Source organism: Lonchura striata, chromosome 4, assembly GCF_046129695.1.
Source record: "Lonchura striata isolate bLonStr1 chromosome 4, bLonStr1.mat, whole genome shotgun sequence".
Lineage (NCBI taxonomy): Eukaryota > Metazoa > Chordata > Aves > Passeriformes > Estrildidae > Lonchura > Lonchura striata.
Window position 1 is genome coordinate 69,372,905 of NC_134606.1, and position 15,027 is coordinate 69,387,931.

Genomic DNA, 15,027 nt, shown 5'->3' on the forward strand with positions numbered 1-15,027 from the left:
TATATTTATGCAAAGAATGACTAAGGATTCTAAATCATAATTTTTGAAAGCTTGGAACTAACCAGAGTATAAACTAATAAAAAGGTTAGTGTTTTGTTAATTTGTGGAAGAGGAATCTTGAATCCATGCTCATCAAAATGTTAATATGCAGAGAAGTACCAGCTCACTTACTGTCTCTATGCAATATAGCTATTAGAATGAATATACATCAATGGAGACATAGATTTAAAATTCTCCAAGACAAATATAAAAATTAACTACTAAAACAGAGATTAAAATTCCTTTCATTTGCTAAAAAAAAAAAAAAAAAACAACACTGACTTTTCATTCTGTGCAAACTATTCTGCCTCATGTGCCTGACTACATTGTCCTATCTTACTTTTACTGGAAACCAAAGACAGTACAAGAAGTTGGTCTCCATTCCAGAGGAAAAGTACTATTACGAAATGTATTATAAACAAAAAATAGATGTGTTTCAAAACCATTCAGGACTAATAAATACTTATAAAAATAAAATGCATAAAGAAATAAAGCAATTATAAGCCAATCTCTAGTCTGGAGGGCATATATATTATCATACAAGTGCAATTTCCACACCAAATGCAGAGATTACAGACATTTAAGCAGCAAGACTCAGTACCTGGACATCATGTGGTAAGAATTCAGAAGCAAAGATGAGAAAGAATATAGACTAGAGAACAAAAGTGAAGAGAAGTAGCATAAACCGCTATGCAACATCTGGTAATCAAAGAGGATGGCCACCTAAAGGAGTAAGAGCTAATGGTTCAACAGCATGGAGAATTGAGGAAGGTATCCCCATTTCACTGTTCTCTCCCAGCATCTCTGGTGATTTTATAAGGCAAAACCCACAAGCACAACTTTGAGTTACTTAATTTTGCTTGGTGGTCAAGTTCTGACAAAATTTTGGTTTTGTGTTTAAAGCAATATTAAATGCCAAAGAGGAGAAGAGTGAATGCCTCAGAAACTGGAGATGCAATCTACATGCCTCTAGATCTGACATGAGGTAACAGCCACCTCCTGCTTGAAAACAGGAATCATTGGAGACACGACAAAGCTTGTATTTGAACTCAACTTACTCCAAATCATGGCTATTTAAAGGCCTTCAATGGGTGAATTATTTACAAATATTTACAGTGCTTTCCAACATTCTTTTTTAAAATGAAAACTGGGAGAAGGCAGTGACAGTCTAACACTGTGGTAACTATGACAAAAATATTACTGAGACTGGTTTGGCAAACCATGTCTAAAAATGCAGCTTTATGAACTGCATTCTTGCTTCTGGGGTCAGGTTTCTGCAGCCAAAGTCAAGCATGGATAAACACACTGCTCCAGGTAAGGTGCAGCCAGATCTAAAGGCAGTAGATTACACCAAGGGAAAATATATCCATGAAAGGTTCAGAAAATTTATCTATAAGTACCTGATGGGATGGGTGGGGGTTGGGGAGGAAGTAAGGTGTTAGTCTTGCTGTGGACAGTGCTAGAGAGAGGAGGAGATGTGGCAGTATCTTTCATACCATACAGCTTGGACTCTTTGGAAAGGGTGCGTGGCAAAGAGGATCCTCGAGAAGTGTTTGGCGATTCAGTCTTTAGAGTCTTGGAGTTGTAGTGCAACTGGAAAGCAAAGCAAGATCAAGTTACTTCACATGAAGAACTCAATTTCTGTACAGCCATTTGGTGCCACTCCTTCCCACCAAAATTTGTTTCTTCCCATTCTTTAGAGAAATGTCATTGTAAGATACATTACATTCCAATTCACATCCTGTACACAAAAGAACTGAAAACTTAATACAAAAAATAGATATACTAATAAACTATTAAAAAACTCAACAAAACACAGAGAAACAGGGAAAATGTATTATTTAGGAACACTAAAGCTTGCTTCTCTCTCTGTCACATCACATGCATCCTGTGCCACGTATGAACACAGCCTCCCTTCTGCCTTAATGCATGGTGGAGCTGTTCCATTACTAAACACAGGCCTATAGAAACTGGCATAAAAAACCCAAAATACCCCTGAACCCAGGGGTTCACACCTCCTCCACGTACACAGTAGACTATGCCTCAAAACACAGAGCATAACAAAAGTTGTAGAGAACATTTAGTTATTCCTGAATTTGACTAAAAGCAACAGGCAGGACCTAAGGTATAATTGTAATCCCTGAAGACAGCCTGGAATACTGGACATGGACACACATAGTTCTTTCACATTGAAAGACTAGAAAAGCCAAGCTGTATCAAGTGAGGAGCATTTGATTTATGGCATTGCCTCAACTGAATTGCATGACGATTTCCTTCAAGCAGTGACAGATTTTTCCCTGTTCTTACTCCATTAGGGGTTCAAATCACAAAATCCAAGGACGTTTCTGTTGAGACCCGTTCATGCTAGGACATAGAAATAACATTTAAAACACCAAGGGAGTGTACAGTTTGACTGTGTTGGAGAGAAAACATTGTCACTGCCTGCCTTCTGAGTTATCCCTTCATTTTACCTTTACATCCACCCCAGGAATATAAAATACTGTTGTTTCCACATCACTGGATTTTGTCTGCAGAGATGATGGCACTTTCTTGCCAGCAAGTAAGTGAGTAGTAGATGCATAATTAGTTTGAAATTTCTTCTTTTTTGAAGGAGACTCTTGATCCAAACTTCTGGAACTCCGATCATAGCTCCTGAAATAAATGTACTCATGTTATTAAAGTAATTTCCTGTGCCACACTGGGTCAGAACAATTGCAACTTATGGTGCTGTTATTAAGCAGTGATAATTACTACAAAAAAGTGCTGGTAATAAACTAACGCACACATTTCTTACCTTCGTAAACTGATGTCATCATGCTCTTGCTGGAGCATTGTGGGATGCAGCACACACTTCCCACAATCAATTTCAACCCTAATATCAAGCTCAAAGTCAATGTTTCTCTCCGTGGTGGTGCCAGTGACACTCCTGTTGGTGGGCGTCGTTGGCCAGCGCTCAGTGAACAGCTGGTGCACAGCAGCAAAGCCTGTGGCTTTCTTTCGAGAGGTGCTCCTGCACAGGCACAGGTGGGGGGCAATTATCAGCAAGACATTTACCTCAGCAGGGGCTACAAGGCATTCCCAAACTATGTCCACACTGTAGGATCTTATAAAAACATTTTGGGAAAAGGCTTTATCTGATATGCAGCAATACAGTGACCCATCTTGCATTAGCATGTCACATTTCTTAATATAAGGTAGTACAAAAAACTAAGCTTTTCTTAAGTTCTCAATCAAAAAAGGAACAAAAAGATAGATACACAATAGATTTCATATTTGTAAGTATCCACGTTTTTACACCTGTTTGTGGACCTGCACCTGGTTTTGTGCCTCAACAACCTCACTTTCCAAGTTCTTTCATTCTGTTCCAAGACCTGAAATTTGTATCGGTTACCTCCTTTTCTAATCAGGATCCCTCCTCCCCACACAGTCACCTCTAGTGAACACAACCTCACCTGCCTTCCACACACATACACTTGAGTATATTCAGTACTTCCTCAGCAACAGAATTTGTAGCTTTAAATTCAATATTTCAAGTTTGAGAGTACTGAAAGCATATGCAGGTATCTTCTTCATTTCTGTGTTGTTCCTCAGGACCGTTACTTACGGTGGTTTCCTATAAAAATACGTCCTCTCCCTTTCATGGTCATCCTCCTTCTCCGAGTCCTCACTGCTGGAGGATAAGCTGTCATCCCGGCGTCCTTCTTCAGGCTGGAAGGGAATGCCGGGTGAGAAGACAGCTGGAGTTTTGGGTGAACCAAATACCGAGCATGAGCCTTCACTAGTAGATGAGTAATGGGAGGGACCATCAATAGTTACGGACAAAAGGTCCATTTCTGTCTCCTCTGGAAACTGATTGTGAAAAGACAAAAAGATAGTAAATTTCCACAGATTTGATTTCCACAGAGAATGCAGTAGATAGATCTGGAAATAAAGAAGCAGGCCTGCTATGAGAAACCCTCACTTCTGAGTTCCTCATAACACGGAGAGAGCAGGTAAAGGAATTGCAAGAGGGATTATGAAAAAGAAGGGAATGAAAGCTTAGTGAGGAGACCTTTGCCATTGCCTAGTGATTGAGCTCAGCCTCGTAGACAAAGAATCATCATGCTCTTACCAGTTTAGAAGGAAAGGAAACATTTCATTTAAATTTAAGAATTATTTTGAAAGAAAAGGACAGAAGGCAGCCCAAGTGCCCATGACTTGCAGGAAGCGTTAGTGAGGGCACGCAGGGCACTAGACAGAATGTACAGCACCGCCCCAGGCATCCTGGCCCAAGCACGGAACTGAATGTCCTAAAGGAGCCTCCTGCTTCTCCCAGGAACCATGCCACAAGCCATTTTCCAACATTAAATTCTTAAAATGCCTGTGAAAACCATCTGCAAGTGTTAAATTCCAGCACTTCCTATGCAGTGTCACTGCAGAGCTACACAGTCTGCAAATTCAAATTAGAGCTCTGCTGAACAACTGGCATGTCAGGAAAATACATTTGATACTTCCAAGTAATTGATAATATTTTGCTATGCCAACGAAATCTAAGCTAACTGGGCTTTTACATAACAACAATAGGCAGGGTATCTTTTAAATGTGAACATATTTAAATCTGCAAAGCACATTCCCAGGTGTCATTTCCACCATTCTCTCAGAAACAGGAATGTATTTCCGGGGAGCATGAGGAGAGTTAGATGGGAGAAAACGTCCATTAATGTCTCTTCTGTTTGTTTTTTGGGGTTTTTTTTTGTTTACTTGTTTATTTTTGACTTTTCTGATTTGCTCTGAGTTTTGGGTTTGCTTGATTAATTTTTTTAAATAAAATACTATTTTTCCTAAACATGGTTTTGAAAGTAGTTAAAAAAACTCCACTTGTTCTCAGGATATTAAATTTTGGAACGTTCCCTACTTGCTATTATTTGAAAAAATTATTTATTCCACATTAAATACAAGAATTCTTACAGAAATAAGAGTGTGAGAAGATGCCCTCCCACCTGGTAATTATTTTATACACAACAGAACAGGCAAAGGCACGTACTAAAATCAGCCTCTAAAGCATATTTCAAGCCTAGACTTGGGCCAGTTTACATCAGCCTAGCTCAGTCTTTAAGCAAAAAGCCAGTAATCCATTTTAAAAGAAGTTTTGAGTCTACATAAGGGTGTAGAAGCACTTTGATTGTTGTTCATAAACAATAAATCATATTCCTCTGCTTAGTTTACATATTTAAGTATTTTCAAGCTTGGTATACATTCTGTTTAGCTCAGTACAAAAGAGATGAAATATTGAAAAGCAGCTCCCTATGAGATAAATTAGTTCTCTGGCAAAGAATACTTGTTTCTGCTCAGAAATACCTGAAAATACCCTTCCCCTGGACAGCTGGATTGTTGTGCAATCCCCAAAGCTGTTTGATTCAACTTAATAGAAATAAAAAAAATATAGAAATTAAAATAATTACAATAATCTCAGTCATGCAAAATAAACATTTTAGACATGAGAAAACATGGTAAAAAAAAAAAAAAAAGGAAAAAACCCCAAACCAATTCAACAATTCATTTCAAACATTGAGAAGGATACACCTGCACAGCTACCGCAAACTAATACCCACTTCCAAAACTCTATCTATATATTCAAACACCAAAAAAACCTAGGTGATTTTTTGTAAACCTCTGACAAAAATCCCAAGAAAATTACTACTGTGTGAGCCTAAGAAACAAATCAAGCCATTTTAAAATACTTTTCTTTCACAAGTCAATTCATTTCTGTGCCAAGGAACCAAAATACATCTGTCTTCTGACAAAATAAGTCTATCTTCCAAAAATGCATCTGTAATTTGAGGCAAAGCAGACACAATTTGTGTTTGCCTGGATATAATTATTTCATGAACTGGTGACCAAATGGCAGAGGAAATTCAATTATATGGCATATAAAGTAATTCTTACAGAATCTTGTATGTTGAAGGTTACTCTTGGCCCAGGGGATGCAGCATCCACACGGATATCTGGGAGGTCTTCACTGTCTCCCAGTCGAGAGCTACAAGCAAAAAAACCAAAACAGCTTCTTGAGTTGTACTACAGGATTTTAGGGTCATGCAAACATTTAACTACGCAAATACAAGGTCACATTTATAATTTTGTTTTAGGGAAGAATATATAAAATCACAGTTCAAGCGCTTGAGTACATGAAAAGGAAGGAGGGGGAGAAGAAAAGAGAAGGAAGCTGCACAGGACTTGGCCAGTACTCTATCTCTCCTAATGGTCTCTATGCAAGCCTTTCAATCCTGAGCCAACATGGAGAAATTACAGAAAACTAAGCTATTTGTAATCTGCCACACGGGACAATTAAGTCACACAGAAAAAAAGCATCTCCCTTTCTTCTTCTCATTACAACAGCCCTTTTAAAAGGCAGATGATTGTCAATCCGGTGTAGAAAAGATTTTTACACTATGCGGTTTTTCCTTATATACATTTCTTCAATATGTTTTGAAAACAGGATTCTGTAGAACATCCCAAGTTGTAGAAGTGAAATCTTCTCAGAGGTTTCAGAAAAATGAGAAAAAATGCTTTTTAGAACATGCCCGCCTTGCAAAATTACTTCTTTCTATCCAGTTCCACCACAAGCAGCTGCTGCCTGTGGTAAAAGGACTCTTCAGGCCACAGTCCAACTTTTTCCCCATTTCATGTGCTGTTGTGGCTATCACAGATCCCAAATTCCAAGAGGCTCACCTTGTTCTGTCCATTCTCTTCAGAGGTGGCCTCCCTGATGCCGAAATGCTCTTTGACCGGCTGTAGCTGGGTTTGTAGCTCAGACCCCACTTGTCTTTCAAGGAGGCAGCCTAAACCAGAAACAATATGGAAATGCAACAACTGAGAACACAGAGAAAAGCTCTGGCATGCTAAAATGCTACTGTACATGGGAGTGCCAGCAAAGTAAAAGGGTTTTTGGGGCACAAGTGCTACAATACTCTCAAAGTAGCCTAATCCCTCTCACCCTCATGCTGGATCTACGGAGCTTTTTGCGGACGTCTCTGCGGATGTCATTCACAGCCACCGACTCCAGCTGCTGATAGCGTTGAATTTCTTGGTTTATGGTCCCTTCACTTGCACCTAATTTCCTGGAGGTAAAGCATGGTTGAGTTACCTTACAGATATTATTTCCACAACTTCAAAAATCTGTGTTTTAAGAATGCTTTCCCTGGGAGTTACATAATTTTCTCTTTTGTCCCAATACTTATGACCAGCACCAAATACAGCCAACCATAGAAGCACGAAAACAAACATTTAACCTAAATTCCTAATTTCAAATAAAATTTCCCTCTGAATGGTGACAGAAATTTCATTTTAAGTACAAACAGTAAAATGTGTATCCTTTTTCATCATTGAACACATAACTACCAAACTCTGTATTCCCATCACAGACAGATCCTTTTATAGTAAGTCTGTCTTGGGGAAAAGGGGAGAAAAGCCCAAACAAGCCAAACAAACCATGTTTGCAAATACTATTAATAAAATACATAGAATGTCAGATGAAATTCGTGAAATCTGAAATAAGTGTTTCTTTAGGGTTATCTCAAGTAGCGTGTAAGAAAGTTTTCATGTTTTATCTTGAGAACATCATGTACAAGATGCAAAAAGTCTATTGAAATATTTTTCTTCTTCTTCCTAAGCTTATTACAGTTTCAAAGTAATATATTTTGCTAAAGTAATCAGCATGATAATAAATCAAGATGGAACTATGACTTTGAATCAACAGGAAAATGATAATAAATCAGTCATTAAAATGCAGAGTCAGAAAAATACAGACTAATCTGACACTTATGGAACAACCCGAGAGATTGGAAAGAGTACTTGCATATATAGCCTTTGCTTTTGGAATCCAAAAGGACAATCTTTTATTTTGAAATAAAGGCAATGATTTGCACTTAACCTTAACAGTGCCACAAGATGCATGATGCAAACATAAAGTAAACCCCACTTACTTTAGGTCATCAATGACTTTCGCTTGCTCATTGAGCTCTCTAATATCAACCAAACGCTTCATAAATTTCCTTCCTCGCTGTTCTCCAGTTTGGATACTGGAAGCTCCCTGCCGCCGGTGATCAACGATCTCCTGTTTAAAATGAACATCTCATTAATGTCCTCATGAAAAACTGGACATCAGTACATTTTGAACAACAGGCAAAGTCAATTTCACACCTTCAAATCTGGATTAGTGCATGCAAAAGAATCAATTCATGTGAATAGGCAGCTGATTGGATTTTTTCCAGTGATCCGAAGCCCATCATTCAGTTAGACACACTGTAACTACTACATACATGTCCCCATGAGCAGGATCTGCCTGCTTTCATATGTGCTCTGCTAGGCTGGAGCAAATCTCGCTTCGCTGAGCCCAAGAGATATTCTACAGGAACAGAGTACCGATGGGTTGGGGGGCTCAAACCCAGCAGGTGATTTACAATCCGCTGCCCAAATGTGAGCTTGCGTGCATCTCCACCCAAGGAACCTCCACCTGATTTCTGAACAACAAACAGGAGCATTAGTGTGCTGGGAAAATGTTTCCTCTCTCAGCAGGCAAGAGACATTAAGGAACAGGTGTTAAAATGGTTTTGCAGAAAACTAAAAAGCAAGGTCAGCAGCATATTGAATAGAATTTTTTTCATGTTAGTAACTTACTCTCCTGTGAAGAAAACCTAGAAGAAAGCCATGGCTTTTACAGTTCAAGTACCTGAGGTTAGGTGTTGTGTCCTCTCCATGTTTTCAAATCCAGATCGTTATTTCCACATAACACCAGTAGAAATATGATCTGCAATTTGTTGCCTTTGAAATATGGAGTTAGAAAGCACACAAACATTGCTGATTTGCAACAAGACTTGCATGAACTAAAAAGACTCATATGCTGGACTCAAGATTAAGATCTTTCCATTTGACAGAAGACTTTCTCCAATTAGTAGCACTTATTTTGGTGGATTTACTTACTGCATGTATAGTGGGAGACATGGTGTCAACTTCATCCTCATCTGAAAGGTCAGCTATGTTCACAGAGTTGAGGTCAGCAATGTCATCAATATCTTCCTCTCCTGTCAATGTTGTGAGGGTATTGCCCAAAGCATTCAGTCTTTTCCCAATGTTTGGATCCATGTGGACATCAATACCACACATCTTCCACAACACATTTAGTGTCCATGTTCCTGCACTGCTACTTTCTGTGTTCAAAAAAAAAATCAGGTTAAGCAGTTTTTCCTCTTTTATTTAATCCCCTATAGTGAATTATGTACCCATTAGCCAACTGCCCATTCTGAGAAAAACACATTGCACAACTGAAATGCTTGATGAAAATACTTCACAGTATTTCTTTAACAAAAGATGCAATACAGGCAGACCTAATGAAAAGACATCTCCTTCAGAGTGAGTAAAGAGCATTTCGAGCTTCAGCTCATACAAATGCAGGGAAGTACACTATTCCAAAACAGAATTTCTAACAGCAAAAAACATAAAATATGTCTTTCTGCATGTACAAATGCTGACCTAGTAATTCAGGTCTTGATCAACGATGTTGGAAGATGTTATATGTGTTGTACGTCTAGTGAATATCCTGTTTGCCCAGGATTTTTCTGAGTGCCACTTTTCAACATCAAAATACAGACCTTGCTCTAAGCATGGCAACACAAGATACTGGTTTTCTTCCTAGATGGAAGTATGACTAACACAGAGACTGGCAGCTGTTTCTGAAGGCTCTGGAGAAGGTCTAGACTACTTAGACTGGGCAGAGAAAAATTTAGGAACAAGAGAAGCCTTTTCTGGAAGAGGAAAGAGAGGGATAGCAGTTCAGCAAGCAAAAACCTCAGCATGAGGAAGATTTAGCAGTCCCTAGGACAGGAAGCAATGGGATGACATGACTGTTATGGCAACTGTTGCTGACTCTTCTCCAGCTAATTAAATTAAAACACAGTTAAAGGACTTAAATTTCATATTTTATGAATGGTTTTCAAATGTAGGACTTGATTTATTAAAACAAGCACATTACCTGCTGCAGCTTGGCCTGTTGTCCTAGAACACACTTCATAGGTACCATCTGGCACAACACCTACATGAAGCATACAAAGCAAGTACAGTGATTAGGCAGCCAGTAAAAGCTGCTTTAGAGCAGCCCTTCCCAATCCCACCCTCAGTCTCCTGCCTGCCATAATTAAAGAATGATAAGAGTTCTAGTTTATTTCCCATTGAAGGACTTTTCTTATTTAGTAAAGTGAACCTACTTGGTAACATCCAAATTCTATGTATAATGCATAACTATATATATATATATGTATTGAATCAACTTTAAATTTAATAATTTTTTTAGAATGTTCATCATTTTATATATATATATATAAATATTCCTTACTAGACTATTCCATATTAGACTACTATTACTAGACTATCTTCTTGGGATCTTATGAAATTGTTTAAGAGCAATGCATCTAACTCTTTCAACATCTCCCAGGCAGAGGTTAAATTATTACAATGATAGATAAAACAGCAAAGTTTATTAATAATGGAAAACAACAAAGAAATACAACCTTTTAGATCCATATTATTTTGCTTTCAAAAGGCCACAGTCTTTTCTTTAAGTTTTTTGGGAAAGCTCAGCTGTTTTTCAAGTCAATGGGAAGGGCAAAAGTGGATTTATATCTGAAATACTCTTGTCCAGTATGAAATCACCCACACTTACATGCATTCATGACTAGATCTCCTCTTATTTCTGGTTTCCAGTCATCCCAACTTGTCTCAAAGCCATCAGCAAAGCGGATGCAGAAGTTTTTAAAATGACCTTTGCTAACTAAAGACTCTGAGGAGCAGGCAGTGATGAGTGTGCTTTCAATAGTCAGGACTAAAGCAGAGCCAGTGTCGAGATCTGCAGAGTGGTTAGACTGGAAAATAAAATCACAGGGAGAATTTACTGGTTAGTGCAATGTCAAAGTGATATTGTACATTTACCAAATGCCATTTATCTTTCTCTATTAACTGACCCTGCCCATATCTCCTTGTATTTTTCCTTCTCTGCAGAGAGTTCCAAAAGCTTCACCTCTGCTCATACAATGCCTTGCACTACTGTTTCCTAAATGTAACACCTACATTATAAATGTATTAGGGCAGCAGGAGTCAAGCTTGACTGGAAAAGGAACAAAAAATCCATGTTTTTGATCAAGGGCTATAATCCATATGGCCCCATGACCACAGAACACAAGCCAAGAATCAATTGTTTTCTCCAAGAAAGATGACTTGATTGAACAATGACAAAAAGTAGCTTTATGTGATTTTTTTGGTGTTTATTTTGATGTGTACAATTATGTACAATTTTAAGTGTACAGAATGACTGATTAATTTCTAGCTCTGCATATGAATATCTATAATTATGTTTCCCTGTAAAAAAGCCCACATATTTCCTTTTATAAACCAGATCCCTATTGAAGCTTCTATCACTTGGTTCATGTATTAGTACACCACGTACAAACTGATGTTTTAACAGACTTCCAATAATCACACTTTTGCTTACCTGGGGTGTGTTAGTGATGGGCAGGCAAATTCCTAAGTCATTGACAGTCAGCTGAAGGAACAGGGTCCCAAAAGCCTGTGCAGAGGTTTGCTGGATTCCAGGCAGCATATCCACCACTTCTTTCGTGGCCATATGAATATCTTTATGCAAAGCCATTCTCTGCTCATTCCAGTTGTCGTACGCTGCCTTGTAGTTCAGCCAGAATAGCACAGCTTAATGAGGAAACCAAAAATGCTTAATTGAAATCAACACCTTAAAAAAAATAATGTACATTCACTAAATAAATTATTTTTGTTCTCCCTTTTTACAGCTCCTCCATTACTATAAGTCAGAGGCTATATAACAATGAACAGACACATATTCAGGGTGCAGCGATCAGGCTCGTGCTTCAAAGATGGACAAACCTGATCACTTACCATCAAAGTTAATAAATTAAAATACAGAAAGTCCTGCTGTTGTCAGCATCATTCATCTGTGAGGATTTACAACAGCAGCTTCCTCCAAACCATCTGAAAACCAATCACCTCAACATGTGGAATTTTTGATGTTTGATGACAGATTCATCAATCTGTTGGTGTGGAGAAGATCTCCCAGATTTCTCAGGTACTTAACATGAAATATATTGAATCTTGAATAATCAAGCCTTTTGAGAAAAAATATATCTCTCCCTCAGCATAAACACAAACTTGTAGCAATTGTCTCTACAATACCTCTGTCAAAGGCCACGGGCTGGGCAAAAACAATGGGTCTGTTCAGAGTAATGAGTACAGCTTCCCTGTCTGATGAGCCACTGATTTCTTCTCGGAGAGCATTTCTTAATCCAATTCTTGTCTTGAAATAGGCAACTTGATGGAAGTCTGATCCAGCTTCTTCATAAACCTTAAAACGTTCCAAAAAATGGGAAGAGGGAGGGGTTTGCAGCAGGGGAGAGTTCAGGGATGGGGATGGGAAGAAAAAAACCCTCAAATAACTGCATTTGAGAAAATATAAAATTAAAACAACAAGTAGTGTCCTTTCCTCTTTGTCTGCTCTAGCCAAAGGCCCTCTGAGGATCTTCAGTATTCTTGCATTAAGTTCTGATCACAGCCTTATTTTCTTTATCATGAAGTGTTAACTAATGTAGCTATTTATATATCCTGATCCTCTATTGTGACAGTTGATTTATAGGTCCTAAGATTTCTATTTGTTTCTAGGCATCATAAAACACTTTTATAAACTAGAACGAGTGATTCCAGGTAACAGCAGGTTGGTACAACTGTCAAACCAAGACAGACAAACTAGGTCAAAATGTAGGGCTAACAAAGTTTGGATCTCCTCTGATCTTATTATTTCATTCAAATATTCTAAAAAAATCATATTTCTATCAATGAAAGTTCTGAGTTTGACTCACTAGAAAGGCTATTACTGTTCTAAAGGGCTAAGAAGCTCTAAGATTATTAATAATATGGTGGAAAAAAACAAAACAAAAAAACAGCACTGTGCAACAATCTCTTGGCTTATCTAATTTTTTAATCACATATTATAAAGAACATTACATACAAAGATCTTGAGCACTAACCTGATGTTTAACAATCTGTCCCAGTGCCAGATTCAAATCCACCTGGCATTTTCCAAACAGTTTGAGGTAGCTGCTATTTCCAGGCATTGCTTTGGTTTGCAGTCTGTTGGAGAGCTCAAGTTCTATCAACCCTGTTTCAAACCTCACAGCACGCATCGAGGGAGTTGTAGCTGTCACCTGAATTCCCTGATGGATAAGGAGTTATGAGCATCTGGTTCAGAGACATGATGAGAAAGGAAAAAAATCCCACCACTGTTTTGTCATTATAAGATTACCTTAAACTGAAGGCTCAATGAGTAAAGAAGAATTTTTGGTTTATCTCCATCTGTTGTGCCATCATGTTCATTCCAAAGAGGTATTGGCTGCTCCCCTCCTGTATGCATTAAATATGCACAGTCACAGTTTTATCAAAGAGAACATTTTAAAACCAATACATATAAAGAGGTGACCATGAATTAAGTCTCATTTTAAACAGCGACCAGTTGAAAATTTATAAAAACAAGTGAGGATTGGAGACATCAGTGCAGATTCATCTTCTGACATGTAATTAATACCTCTCCACCAAGACTGAAGGAATGGAGGCATGCTCCTCCCTCCTGGAAAGTTTTACACAGTAAGTCTCAAAGCCTGAAAGGAGTAACACCTGCTTTAAAAAAGATGTTTTTTGTCCCCGGCACCAATGTATCACCTACTTATCTGATTATACAAATTTAACACTTGACCAAATACTACACAAACTCCATGAAAATGAGGAATTGAGACTATATCAGTATTTTTCCATGAAAGGAGGATAGAGTATTCTGCAAGTATTTTATCTTTGGGTTTACTTCCTCATCCTGGCACAAGTCACTGCAAGTTATGTACCCTTGAAGAAGCAATCCTGGATTAAATTCTTGATATTTATCTACACTCCAATTTAGTTTATATGAAGGGCTTGCTGGTAGAAAAGGCCAAGCCATTAATTCTCTCCAAATATGCCAATTGATCTAATTACAGTTATTCGGTGGTAAGGACAAACAGTTATATCACGGATTCAAAAAACCCCCAACAACAATAAATTTTTATCAGTCCATTTTGCATCTGGATCATTTTCTTTTAATCAAAACTGCCTTCAATTTCCAGTTGCAATTATTATGGACTGCTCTGTTCATTAACTAGCTCTCAGTCTGTGCAACTTCACCTTCAGTAATGGGTGCTTACACAGTTTTTATATAAGGATAATGTGCAAACAATACTTTAGTGCAACACAAACAGTAATTTGAAAAACTACTGCAGCACATCACACTAATTGGTATTTTCAAGCCATTTAAAAAATTACTCTGCTTCAAGGCAGAGGAACAGAGCCAATTTTTTCCCCTATTGTTCTGCACTGAGCATCCAGACTCACGGATTTCTGACCTGACCATGTCCCTACTGAACTACCCCAATACAGAAGGCAACAGTCACATTTCAAAAATCATCAGGCTGGTATGTGCAATAAAATTTACAGTCTAGAAAAGCAGAGAACCAGCACTGGTAGTAAATTCCTCACATAAAAATGCAAGAGAGATTGAAAGGCAGAGTCTAAGAAATGCTGTAAAAGCTAATACAGGTTTCCTGGTTCAGCACTGTATGCTCCTCCACAAAAAAAAATGTTCTAACAGAATATAATGACAGCTGTCAGAAGATTTATTCTTTCCCTAAGCATTTCCTTATTACCCAATACTAATGTATTTTGACTGGAACAAATATCAAGTGTTTCTTGTTAGCCTTCAGGGAATTTGGCATTTTCCATTTTCTCCACCGCATTTTCTAACTGCCTCAAGGGCATGTCATGTGGACCTGCACCATTCTTTTATTGCATTTGTATACCTGAAGGTCTATATATACACACACACACAGAGGGACATGAAAGGAGGTAGATGTACACACA

General features: G+C 38.1%; 1 protein-coding gene across 4 annotated transcripts in view; it reads right to left on the reverse strand.

Annotated features, from left to right (window-relative positions):
• The window catches only part of BLTP1 (bridge-like lipid transfer protein family member 1), an 86,758-nt gene that overhangs the window by 8,761 nt on the left and 62,970 nt on the right, over positions 1–15,027 (reverse strand). For 2 of the 4 annotated variants that reach the window (XM_021554953.2, XM_021554951.2), the window contains exons 54-68: positions 13,391–13,488; positions 13,116–13,301; positions 12,268–12,436; positions 11,558–11,769; positions 10,733–10,931; positions 10,046–10,105; positions 8,998–9,224; positions 8,001–8,131; positions 7,013–7,136; positions 6,748–6,857; positions 5,965–6,055; positions 3,644–3,888; positions 2,834–3,049; positions 2,511–2,691; positions 1,440–1,632 (exon numbers count right to left, since the gene is read on the reverse strand). In XM_021554953.2, coding sequence (XP_021410628.2) covers positions 1,440–1,632; positions 2,511–2,691; positions 2,834–3,049; positions 3,644–3,888; positions 5,965–6,055; positions 6,748–6,857; positions 7,013–7,136; positions 8,001–8,131; positions 8,998–9,224; positions 10,046–10,105; positions 10,733–10,931; positions 11,558–11,769; positions 12,268–12,436; positions 13,116–13,301; positions 13,391–13,488 — 2,442 coding nt within the window. Of the gene's footprint in view, positions 1–1,439; positions 1,633–2,510; positions 2,692–2,833; positions 3,050–3,643; positions 3,889–5,376; positions 5,440–5,964; positions 6,056–6,747; positions 6,858–7,012; positions 7,137–8,000; positions 8,132–8,336; positions 8,538–8,997; positions 9,225–10,045; positions 10,106–10,732; positions 10,932–11,557; positions 11,770–12,267; positions 12,437–13,115; positions 13,302–13,390; positions 13,489–15,027 lie in introns of all 4 variants that reach the window. The other 2 variants (XM_077783046.1, XM_021554956.2) reach the window with 2 other exon arrangements.